This window comes from Syngnathus scovelli, chromosome 10 (assembly GCF_024217435.2).
Source record: "Syngnathus scovelli strain Florida chromosome 10, RoL_Ssco_1.2, whole genome shotgun sequence".
In the NCBI taxonomy this organism is placed as follows: domain Eukaryota; kingdom Metazoa; phylum Chordata; class Actinopteri; order Syngnathiformes; family Syngnathidae; genus Syngnathus; species Syngnathus scovelli.
The window spans coordinates 226,119-238,696 of record NC_090856.1 but is presented as its reverse complement, the minus strand read 5'-3'; the positions used below and the strand labels follow the sequence as shown (position 1 = coordinate 238,696).

At 49.9% G+C, this 12,578-nt stretch overlaps 1 protein-coding gene across 14 annotated transcripts in view; it reads left to right on the top strand.

Annotated features, from left to right (window-relative positions):
- lrrc7 (leucine rich repeat containing 7) overlaps positions 1–12,578 on the top strand; it is a 32,112-nt gene that overhangs the window by 16,113 nt on the left and 3,421 nt on the right. For 5 of the 14 annotated variants that reach the window (XM_049732314.2, XM_049732316.2, XM_049732312.2 and 2 more), the window contains 24 exons: positions 279–353; positions 458–602; positions 690–762; positions 1,549–1,678; positions 1,762–1,877; positions 2,067–2,136; positions 2,897–2,996; positions 3,255–3,379; positions 3,681–3,911; positions 4,030–4,152; positions 4,517–4,628; positions 4,931–5,153; positions 5,700–6,200; positions 6,470–6,694; positions 6,869–7,097; positions 7,175–7,645; positions 7,732–7,959; positions 8,213–8,425; positions 9,055–9,225; positions 9,502–9,621; positions 9,700–9,880; positions 9,987–10,243; positions 10,521–10,613; positions 11,823–11,897. In XM_049732314.2, the coding sequence (XP_049588271.1) occupies positions 279–353; positions 458–602; positions 690–762; positions 1,549–1,678; positions 1,762–1,877; positions 2,067–2,136; positions 2,897–2,996; positions 3,255–3,379; positions 3,681–3,911; positions 4,030–4,152; positions 4,517–4,628; positions 4,931–5,153; positions 5,700–6,200; positions 6,470–6,694; positions 6,869–7,097; positions 7,175–7,645; positions 7,732–7,959; positions 8,213–8,425; positions 9,055–9,225; positions 9,502–9,621; positions 9,700–9,880; positions 9,987–10,243; positions 10,521–10,613; positions 11,823–11,897 (4,287 nt within the window). The other 9 variants (XM_049732320.2, XM_049732321.2, XM_049732317.2 and 6 more) reach the window with 7 other exon arrangements.

Below are 12,578 nucleotides of genomic sequence, written 5' to 3'. Positions count from 1 at the left end.
ACCAGTTCTGCTCGGCCATAACAAGTGATAACTAGTGATTTTCGTCTCTGCAAATTGCGATGCGTACCCTCTGACGTGAGTGAGTGAGTGAGTGAGTGTATTAAATTGCCACAGTATTGAAGTCTCTCTCACTCTCTCGCTCTCTCTCGCTCTCTCGCTCTCTCGCTCTCTCTCGCTCTCTCGCTCTCTCGCTCTCTCGCTCTCTCGCTCTCTCGCTCTCTCTCTCTCTCTCATCGTAAAAGTTTCGGTTGGTTGACTGCTGGTCTTTTGCGTATTAGCCGGAGGTGTTGGAGCAGATTCACAATCTAAAGGAGCTGTGGATGGACAACAACTCCCTGCAGTCCATCCCAGGGGTAAGGTCGCTAAGTCGTATGTATGGATACACACAATGTTCTTTTGCAGTTTTGTGGATCTGCTTTATCTATGGTTTGCCTTCCTTATCTCTCTGACTCTGCAGTCACTAGGAAAACTTCGCCAGCTGCGCTACTTAGACTTAGCTAAGAATCGTATTGAGAATTTGGACACGGATGTTTCAGGTTGTGAGGCCTTAGAGGATCTTTTGCTCTCCTCCAACATGCTTCAGCACCTCCCTGACTCTTTAGGTAGGTCGTCACACGATTCCAGTTTGATAGCGACTCATTCAATGTTGTGACGTAAACAAGGTTGCTTTGCTTTGCTTTGCTTTTCAGGAATGTTAAAGAAGCTGACAACACTGAAAGTGGATGACAACCAGCTGACCTCACTGCCCGGAACCATTGGGAGGTAAGAAAGCTCCTCCGTCCATGTGTGTGCATGCAAGTCACAAAGACCAATTGCAGCCATGATGTAGATCCGTCCGTCCGTCCTTTTTCCCTCAATACTATATATTCTTCATATGTACGTACATCTCGTGACTTTACAGAGAGTCTTGAATTGTTTGTTCTTTCACAAAGAACATACTCGTGATGTTTATCCTCTCTCCTCCGCCGCATCAGCCAAGTGCACGTAATGAGCGAGCTCCATATTGTAGCAGCTATAGAAGCATCGTGCAACTTTGCTTCACTCTGACACCTGGCATTGCTTTAAGGATTTCCGGGCTGCTAAGATATCTAAATAAAGGATAAGACATGCCCCTCCCCTCCCCTCCTCTCCACCAACCGTATGGTGGCCCAGATGGTCCAGGCTGGTGGGAATCATTCTTGCAATGTTAACAATAACAGTACACCAATGTAAAATTGTTGGCTCATTAGCATTAGTCTGCTGTTCGCCGGGCCAGTGCTGGTCAAAGACCGGTCAAGTTTAGCGCCATATACGCAGTATTACTGCAAACAGGCTCTGCTTCTCATCCACACACACACACACATTTCAAATGGAGAACGGAGGATCGAAATCCACATCTACTGATTGTTAAAAAGCCGATGTATTGATTGGTAAATGTGCTGTCCTTTGACTTTGTATGATTGTGCAGTTCATGATGGCAAATGACGAGGTCCCTTTCGTTACTGTACATGCATCAAAAATGTTTTGTTTTTCATTGCCATTTTCTCTCAATATGTCTGCCCCTCACAGTCTTTGTCTGTTGGAGGAACTGGACACTAGCTGTAACGAGTTGGAGTCACTGCCTCCAACCGTTGGCTACTTGCACAATCTTAGGACCTTTGCTGCCGATGAGAACTTCCTCATAGAACTTCCCCGAGAGGTGAGGAAGGAGCCAATCTCACCTCTCGGTCGAATGCGTCGTCCGTGCAATTTGTCGCCCACGCGCGGTGTGTACGTTTTCAGATCGGTAACTGTAAGAACGTGACGGTGATGTCACTCCGATCCAACAAGCTGGAGTTCCTCCCCGATGAGATCGGACAGATGACCAAACTACGAGTCCTAAACCTCAGTGATAATAGGTACGCACGCACGCACGCGCGTACCGCAAAGGAAGCTCTCTGTCAATGATTTTGTATTTGCTCCTTCTGCCTACAGTTGCCATGGCAACTGAAGAGTGTGTTGCTATGGCGACTTGCTCTGCGGGCTGTTGAGTACGTAGGAAGAGAAAAGATCTTTTTCTCATTCTGGCTCCCGTCTCTCATTTTCAGGTTAAAGAATCTGCCGTTCACCTTTACCAAGCTGAAGGACCTGGCGGCTCTCTGGCTTTCTGACAATCAGGTAGCGCTCCCCCAAAATCAATGGCTCGGACGATGCTGGCAATACGGCAATATTTCGGACCTGCTCCTCATTTGTTGCGTACGCCCCTTAGGCGTGCTTTGCAAAACTAGACATGCAATCAACATCCAATATCATGTCTGGCCTACAGTTTGCAGCTTTTATGACGCTATTTCAGCACACATGTTTGAATGACAGCATACGCAATCAGACATACGTACCTTCAAGTTTGAAATACGTTGGTGTATTTTAATCGTATACTGTAATACTTTCAATGCAAACAAGAGGTTGCTTAGGAAATGAGGTTCATTTAGCTGTTTCACCGTTGTCAGCTGTGCTTTCCAGGCCATAGATGGATGGATGGATGGATGGATGGATGGATGGATGGATGGATGGATGGATGGATGGATGGATGGATGGATGGATGGATGGATGGATGGATGGATGGATGGATGGATGGATGGATGGATGGATGGATGGATGGATGGATGGATGGATGGATGGATGGATGGATGGATGGATGGATGGATGGATGGATGGATGGATGGATGGATGGATGGATGGATGGATGGATGGATGGATGGATGGATGGATGGATGGATGGATGGATGGATAGGAGTATTATGCACACGGAAATGAAACGTATGAATTCAACACTAATGTGCTCCGAAAGTGATATGAGTTTTTTTTTCTTCTTCACGTGCATACTCCGTGGTTTGAGGTGGTTTGAAAGCTGATCCGAATGTGTCTGCTGTCATTGCAGTCCAAGGCTCTGATCCCCCTACAGACAGAAGCCCACCCCGACACCAAACAGAAGGTTTTGACCAACTACATGTTTCCTCAACAACCTCGTCACGATGAGGGTACAAACTGCGTGTGCGTCCGTGCGTGCGTGCGTGCGTGCGTGCGCCGTGTGTACACGTGCGCGTATGAATGAAAACATGAATGTGGAGTCTGAGCCTGGTCACTTGGTCATTTCATGCAAGAATGAAATGTATACAAATACGTATCTCTGGGATTGCTTTCAAAAAAACAATCATGGCATGTTGAGAAAGTTTTTGTCCTTTTTTTTGCTTTTATCCCTCTCACCATCATTTACAATGGGACGTTTTACTTTCCAGATTATCAGTCGGACAGCGACAGCTTTAATCCGACTCTGTGGGAGGAGCAGAGACAACAGAGGATGACTGTGGCCTTTGACTTTGAGGACAAGAAAGAAGAGGAAGACAACTCCGGGAAGGTCAAGGTCTGCCCGTATTCCGTCTGTCTCCATGTACTTGTACGTGTCCGTCTATCTACGTACGTACAATTATGTATGTTCAGGAATCGTTTGACGGGGTTGGTTTTTCTTTGATTCACCACCGACCGCAATGGATTTTTCCTCATTTCTGACACTGACAGACAGTGGCGTTCATGCTTCCGTACTACAAATGATGGTCTTTTCTGTTTTCTTTAGTTTTTCATCGGCACACATATGAACGACGTTAAAATGTAAAAATGAAAGCAGCAAAAGTTGGAGTTAACATTGCTCTGATCTTTCCCAACAGGTGGAGATCAACCTAAAACGTTATCCTACACCCTATCCCGAGGACTTGAAGAACATGGTCAAGTCAGTGCAAAGCCTCGTGGGTAAAAATGTTCACACGGGCCATGGGCACCAGCACCAGCACCAGCACCATCTTAGCACAGGCACTGCCACCTCCGCAGGAACCAACATGGAACTTACACATCATAGTAAAGAAGCGTACGAACCACCGTGGCCCCTGCCTCCCAAAGAGGTCAAACGCGCGCACACACACACACACACACACCGCACACACGCACACCGCACGCACACCGCACATCATGAAAGCGTCAATTGAAGCGTCAATGTTTGCTGTCTTCTGTGCGTCCTAGGTAACAGACCGAGAGATGCAGGACTTCTCTCAGACTCAGCTCATGGATCAGGGACCGATGCATAACTCTGGCATTGACATCCCAAAGAGGAAGGACAAAGAGGACCTGACGGAGAGCTCAGAGGTTTGGAGCTCAAAGCTTTGCTCAGATATACGTACATACTACAATTGAAGCAAATTCAACGTCAGACCACAAACGCATTCAAGTCAAGAGCTCCGCATTGTTGCTGTCGTAGACTGCTAGCGGTCCAATTTTAAGATGCAGCTCCATCCATCGAAAGTTAAAGTCCCAATGATCATCGTCACGCACACACACACACACACATCTGGGTGCGGCGAAATCTGTCTCTGCACTTAACCCATCCCCGTGTGATTTGGATCCATCCCCTGGGGGAGAGGGGAGCAGTGAGCAGCAGCGGTGCCGCCCGCGCTCGGGAATCATTTGGTGAGCTCAATCCATCTTTGGACTAACGAGTGACTTCCAACAGGACTCGATGGGCGGCTCACCCAACGACATCCGCATCTCCGACATGAGGCCCACCCTAGTGGAGCCGCCCATGTACAAACCGAAGGTGGTGCTGCTCGGCAAGGATAAGAAAGGTGCCCGATTGCACAAAAACATACGTACATAAACACGTTCAAGACGTCTCATGCGAAGCGCTCGCTCGCTCGCTCGCTCGCTCGCTCGCTCGCTCGGGCCTTGTGAGATTGATTTCCGAGAGTGAGGGAAGGCAAGCTGGAAACCAGTGAGCTCTTGCCACACGTGTGCCACTTTCATTTTCAAATGTGTACGCATCAGTCTGTTGTATTGCTAAACCGAGGTACGTCGTATGTTTGGCAAAATCATATCAACAAAATTCACCTTCCTCCATTGTAAGCAAGTGTAATGTCTTTGTGTGTAGAGTCTACAGACGAAGAGGTGGACAAGCTCCACTGTCTGAACCACAGCGGCTCCTCGGCCACCTACTCTGATTACTCTCCCTCGGTTGGCTCCTCTGGCTCGTCCAACCCACCCGCTAACACTCACTCCCACTCCCACCCTCACTCTCACGCGCACCAACACAACCCTGTCATGCCGCCGGCGCCCAACAAAGACCCGAATCCTCAGACGCACTGGACCAACAGGTAGGTAGCCACAAGAATGGCTCGCGTTCAGTGCCAGCCAACCATGTCTACTATCCGTCCTACTTTTCATTCAACGCCATCTTCTCAACTTCTGCCTTCCGTCTCGTCACTTTGCTTTATCCGTCTTCTCTTTCCCATTCCTCTGCTTGCTCTGTCAAGGTCAGAGAAGCTCATTAGGATGCTGCAGAGCCATTATGATTCACTCTGCATCTCATCTCATCTCAGCTCATCTCATCTCATCTCATCTCAGCTCATCTCATCTCATCATCTCATCCTCCTCCACCACTACAAACAACAGTATGCATAACTTAAGTGTGATCACAAACATAAAGCTTCGATGACGTAGTTTCACAATTAAGTGAGTAAGCGACTCAAGACAGCCATATGTTTGAAAGGGAAACTGTTAGCGTCATCTCGATCCAAAGCCACTCCAAATGATTGTTTCGTATCAACAGGCGTCGAAGAAGCCAGTACATGTACGGACATGTTTTCATTGGCTTGAAATGGGTCTCATTTTGACACTGCCGCTCCTCTGTCCTAATTCAGGTTGGCCCAATCCTTTCCCAAACCCATTGAGACCAAGCCCCTGCTGTCGCAAAGAGAAACTCCGCCGTCAGGGACCATGCAGCAACGTGGAGACAGGCGTCCCTTAAGCGAGCCTTTCGACTGGGCCGAAGCCCCTCACTACGACAACACCGGATTCGATGCCGAGGAGTCTCCCCTCGACCCGTCCAAAAGCAGCCAGGGGAACCCGGCGCTGGGTTCCAAACCTCGAAGCCAGTCCACCCACGGCCGCCGTCCTCTCATGAGGCAAGAACGAATCGTGGGCGTCCCCTTAGAGTTGGACGCGCAGACGCTGCCCTTTCACGGCAACCAACGCTCCGCGCATGACAACGAAGCCCAGGCTTCTGCACAAGCCTCCCAGAATCCTTGGCAGAATTGGACCCGAACCCCGAGCCCCTTGGAAGACAGGACGGCCTTTCCCTCCAAATTGGACCTTACGCCGACCTCGAGCCCCAACCCGGACCGCAAGGTGGCAGACCAAAGGTAACTGGGAGACGATCCGTCATTTTACTCCTCGGTAATCTCAGCGTTCCACGGGCGATAGTTGAACTCCGCCTCACGTCGGTGCGCACGCAAAGAACAAAACATGTTTGGGGACCAGCGCCGTTGCTCGGTCAAAGAAGCAATGTGTTTTTCTTGACCATCTTCCCGCTTTAATACAAACCGGTGATTGAATATTTGTCCCGAAGCACCGACAGGTGAAATGGGTTGACTTGCCCTTGACCTGACCTCTCACTCCTTTTGGCACCAAGGCGGGAGCAATCATCAGGGCCTCTTCCCGGGAGTTGGTCTTACCATAACAATCAGGCGGAGCAAAACAGAAAGGACCAGCTCACTGTCACCGGGGGCAACAAGGTAACCGTGGTCATGAGTAAAAGCTCTGAGCGGCTGTCTCCCATGATGAAAGAAACAAGGTCCAGGTTTAAGAAATCCCAGAGCATCGACGAGATCGACATTGGCGCCTATAAAGTATACAGGTAGGGTTGTGTGCCTGCCTTGCCTTGCCTTGCCTTGCCTTGCCTTGCCTTGCCTTGCCTTGCCTTGCCTTGCCTTGCCTTGCCTTGCCTTGCCTTGCCTTGCCTTGCCTTGCCTTGCCTTGCCTTGCCTTGCCTTCACTCGCACCTTTTGCAATGCTCCTTCTCGGCCCGCAGTATTCCCGTGGACAGCTACAGCGCCTCCATTGAGCAGCAGAGCAGTTTGGACCGACAAGAGCTGCCTGGTTCCATGGAGCAGACCAACATGGCTCGCTCCCAGTCGGCACCCATGTTAGACGAGGAACTCGGATTCCCGGCACATGGCAGCCAGAACCAGCAGGGACACAACCAAACCCCTGCAGTCCCGCATAAAGCCTACCACTTTGACCAAAACTACAATCCCCAGGTACGCGCAAGGGATATTACCAGCGTCGATTGGGCTTTTTTAGCTTCATTGCGTTTTCCTGTACATCCATCAATCAGGTGACCGTGGACAGACGGGCTCCTCCCCCTTTCCCCAATACGCCCGATTATGTCAACCACTCGTCAAAAGCATCGGAGTACGGCAATCAACCTGGAAAGACATTACCCAAGGAGTTGGTGAGCCCTCGGTATCGTGCTTACCCACCGCTGGAGATGTTCTCCTTCCCCCAAGCGCCGATCAGTCAGGATGGATCCACCAATCAGCATCAGCAGCAGCATCAGCATCATCAGCAGCAGCAGCAGCAGCAGCATCATCAGCAACAGCATCAGCATCATCATCATCAGCAGCAGCAGCAGCAGCAGCAGCAGCAGCAGCAGCAGCAGCAGCAGCAGCCAATCCCATCGCAGCGCTCTAGGCCAGGGTTTTTGAGGAGAGCAGACTCACTAGTGAGCTCTACCGAACTGGCTTTGTTCCGTAGAGTCCACGAAGCCCAGCAGGAGGCCCTGCAGGAAGCTCAGTACAGACAGCAAGTATGCAATGGCAATTGATCCTTTACTATGATTACACAAAAGCAATGTTATTAAAAGGAAAGTAACCCCTGCATGTCACCACGCAGCATCAGGGGGAGCCTCCCCTCTATAGTCGGGCCCTGGCTTATTCCAGCCCCATGGAGCATTCCGACAACCAAATGATGCACAACAAGAGAAATGGACGCTACGATGACGATTATCCCAACTACCAGGAACAGAAGAAACCCATGATTGGTTACCCGACCAAGAGCTTGACTCAACGGCGCCCCCTGTCTGCAAGAAGCTACAGCACTGAGACCTACGGAGCATCTCAGGTGCCGTGCCGCGCCTCGCCTCGCCTCGCCTCGCCTCGCCTCGCCTCGCCTCACCTCACACAGTATACATACAAATACTACGTATGTCGTTGATACATTGCGGGATACGCTCCACAACACACTGCACGTGACGAGAAACACGTAAGGCGCGAACAATTTTCCGTGCCGCAGTGAGGTCAAGTCAAAAGCGTTCCATTCGTTCTTCCAAATGACGCGCAGCATTGCAATTGACTGCGGCTGGCTCGGCCATCAGGCACGTCCGGTCTCGGCTCGTCCCACCATGGCGGCTCTCCTGGAGAAGATGCCTCCCGACTATACTCTGGCAACCTGCCCGGAGAAGCCGTCCGATGACACGGTCAAGGTACGACCCGTGGTGCCGCAGAAGCCCGAAGACGTCACCTCCAAGATGCCCGCCGACTGGAGGCAACAGCTGCTGAGACACATTGAGGCCAAACGCCTGGACAGGGTACGGTCAAAGCGGCATTCACACTCGCACATACGTACTAGCCCTCCCTGTCTGCAAGTTTGTGTTAAGGCCTTGACCGGATCGTTCGTACGTGTGTCTGGCAGCATGCGGGTGTCCGTCCGCTCCACACTGTCATTTCTCGTCAGCCAGCCTACGATTGTAGGAAAAAAAAAAAAAAAAAAAAAAGAACACGGCACGGACGGACAAAGACTCGCCATGACCAGTTGCTCGTCTGTTTGTGTCTGACACTCATCAGCTTCCCTCCTAATTGGCCATTGCTCCATTTCACCACCTAACCGTCTCACAGAGCGTGGGAACGGTCCCAACTCGGCGGTTAGCCTACGTAGAAAATGTGGCAATGGTTCATCTCGACCCGGTTAGCCATTTACGGGAAAAATGGGCCCACGCGCAAATGTGTCGGAATGACGTCGTCCACCGATTGTTGCTTGTATGACACAATATTTCGACACGAGCTAACATTTTTCTGTGCTTTCAGCAATTCCGCACTATGTTTGTGTACGTGTGCGTGCGTGCGTGCGTGCGTGCGTGCGTGCGTGTTCCCAATGCTGCAGCAGTGTGTGTTGCCTCCATCTCATGTCATGTCATGTGCTGTTGTCTTTTCCAATCAGAGTGGTGTCCTAAAGCACAATACGCTCACGCTGGGCATGCTCTGTCAGGGCGGGGGTCACGGCCAGGGGCGCAGCAGCACTTTGAACTTTAACCTTTACAATAACACTAAGCATGAGCCCCCTGCTGGCCGCTGGCTGCCACTACCTCCTCCTCCTTCTGCTGCTGCTGCTGTTGTGAGTATCCCAATCCAAACAGTGAGCCAGTGGCACTATACTACTGTATATGAAATCGGAAAGAATTGCCGATGCTCCATAATATTGACGCTCCATAGTACAAACTGTGAATAACATTTGAATGCACTTGTACTCCTACAAACAAGAGCCGCATGTGTCAGCTATGTTTGTGAGTTGCGGATCTTCTATGATGTTGGGAATGTCGCATTGTTGTCATCCAAATTGAATGGGTTTGTTGTTATTGTTTTTTCTTTCCCTTTTCCTGTCTCGTAGACCCCCTCCCAACAGGCTGCCATGCTGGACAATGACCAAGAGGGCGTGTCGGGAAGCAATCAATGGGCTCCGTACTCGCTCGGCAGGAGAGACGTTCCGCCCGACAACCTGGTGAAAAAGGTCAGAGCTGGCCGGCCGGCCGGCCGGCAAACACGTATGGAAAGAAGTCCAAATAAATGCTTCTTGCTTTTGGCACAGGGAGCCCACTCTCACAACACCATGGTGGCCACTTCCTCATCCTCTTCCACCACGCCTCATCGGATGGTTGGCCAACAGGGCTACGATGGCGGGATGCTGAACAAGGCGCTCCAGTATCAGCCAGGGATGCCTTTGTCGCTCGTTCCCTCTGGGGGGCAGTATCAAGGAAATGTGCCTCAGGGTAAATGACAAGTCGCTTGAAGGGGAAAAGTCCAATTGCAATACGTGTGTGTGTGTGTGTGTGTGTGTGTGTGTGCGTGCGTGCGTGTGTGTTTTTCCCCACCTAGCGCTTAACACTCCTGGCCAGGTCTACTCAAGCGCGGGCCTTCCCATGACCGCAAACCAAGTCCAGTACAACCTGCATACGTCCCACGCGTCACATCAAACTCCGCATCCTCCCAACAACCCACAGTACCATAGCAACCAGGGAATGGTCCATAGCAACCAGGTTGTGGTGACCACTCACAGCAACATGCGGCCTCAGAGCGCTCGCTGTCTTCTCCAAACCAAAGGCCAGAAGAGCACCGATGGCTTCCAAGAACAGGTACGCTTGCCTTTTCCTCTCTCTGTCTCTCTGTCTCTCTGTCTCTCTCTCTCTGTCTCTCTCTCTCTCTCTCTCTCTCTCGCTCTCTCGCTCTCTCGCTCTCTCTGCCTCATCCGCTGCAGCGCAAAGTTCAATTTTGAAGGTCACTGGGCGAGAATCATTGCAATTAGGTGACAAAGAAGGTTTAGTCTTAGTAGACGGTAACTTGAAAGAGTCCAAAAGCTTGGTTGGACTCTAAAATGGCTTCACTAAGGCAATCTTTCTTCTCTGTGTCTAGTTGTGTGTGCGAATAGAGAAGAACCCAGGTCTTGGTTTTAGTATCTCTGGCGGCATCAGCGGTCAGGGGAATCCCTTCAAACCCTCCGACATGGTATGAGCCGAGCCGAGCCGAGCCATTTTTACAGCCATATTTATGTTTCCTGAGCGCTTTCAGATTGCGACACTGTCGATCAACTCCAATTCAAGATGTCTCCTACTTGTATATTCCTCCTTTTCCAGATGAAGCTCGATCTCGTTCTGTGTTTTCAAAGCGTCGTTAATCTTCTGCCCCGTCAATACGCTTTGACGTGCCTTCTTTGTGTGACTAACGCTCGACAGCTTGACCTGTCCAGCTTGACGTGTCCAGCTTGACCTGTCCAGCTTGACCTGTCCAGCTTGACCTGTCCAGCTTGACGAGTGCATTCGTAAATGATGAATGTACAGTGAGCTCCATATGACACCCTGCAGAAAAGTCCTCTCTTTGAACTCAAATCCATATTGGTGTACAAATTGATGGCATCCAATTGGGGAAATGTATGAAAACAAATGTCATGAGGCTCACTGTTTAAATGCCAGTGATGGTATAAGTGAACTAATACTTCCAAAAGGTGCACTTTTGTGCGTTGTACCTGTGCGTGTTGACTGTGACTGTTGGTGCTTATTAGGGAGTATAGTTCTTTATCATCTGGCATATGCCCCTCCCCTCCCCACCCCTCCCCACCGCTCCCTCCCCTTCTACCTGGCGTGGCCATCTCTCAGTGGCATGCTCAACAGGTGCACAACCGGTTGCAAGACATTGAGCTGATAGCGCCCGCCGCCACTTGTGTTGAAAAACATCTTTCACCAAGTTGTGAAAAGATGTTGGTGTTTTTATAATCTCTGCCTTGGATTGTTTCAAGAAAATATGGGAGCTGTGTTGATCCTCTGCCCTCCCACCACCTTACTCTTTGCCCAATTGAGTAGCCATCTCACACCTATTGTTCTCTCCTCATTCTACTGTAGACTTGATAGTAGTACATCTATTGATTGACTTCTCCTCAAGGCTTTAATGGGAAAAACATATTGGTCCTTTTGCACTTAAGTGTAAGAAATGTAACCACTCAAATAAGTGGGATTCATTCATTTCTAATGGATGTACTTGCATGCATCCCTCGAATCAGAACAACAACAATGCATTTTAGCTGCACACAGGTTCTTTCCTTGGGAGGGGGAGGGAGGGGCGATAGGGAGGGATAATAAGACTTAAGGCTTTAAGAAAGGCAAAGATTCTAAACCATCGTGTCCCTGTGTTGTCCTAACGTTGTATCATTTTGACTTATAGGGTATCTTTGTTACTAGGGTACAGCATGATGGGCCCGCTGCAACGAACTTGCAGCCTGGAGACAAGATACTACAGGTAAGGCCTCTCACTCAGCAACAGATGGAGCAGTAACAGCCATCTCCACCTTCCCTCTCATACCCAGCCTCCCCCCCCCAAACAAACTGTTTTCCTTTCCTTTCCTTACGCATACCATACGCTGTGTGGTAGCCGAGGGTAGACTCAAATCCAAGAGGGTTGTTGCGGTGTGGTACAAAGTAGGATCCGGGGGTCATGGGTGGGCATCCTGAAGCTATGCAAACGTTCTCTCTCTCTCTCTCTCTCTCTCTCTCTCTCTCTCTCTCTCTCTCTCTCTCTCTCTCTCTCTCTCTCTCTCTCTCTCTCTGGGCAAAAGGTCTTTCTTTCATGCATGATGCTGCGAAAGTATAAATATGCAGGCCTAAAATGATTTTGGTTGTCCTTTGAGTAGGAATCTCCTCAGCATCTTGACTTGGCAGTATTTGTTGATGGCGAGAGTGCTCCAAATTGTGACTCACTTTCCTGTTCATGGCCTTCAGAGAGATTTAGGTCTGGGCTCTGGTCAGGCCTGTTTATAAACGACTTTCCCTTGCAGTAAATCCAGTTTAGTTTTGGGGTCCGTCTTAATGTGAAATGTTGGCATTTATTTAAGAACGGCCATCATAGATCCTTTTCAGAATCACAACAGTCCACATTAGAATTTAGGAGGATTTACAGTATACGGGACATTTTGCAAAAAGA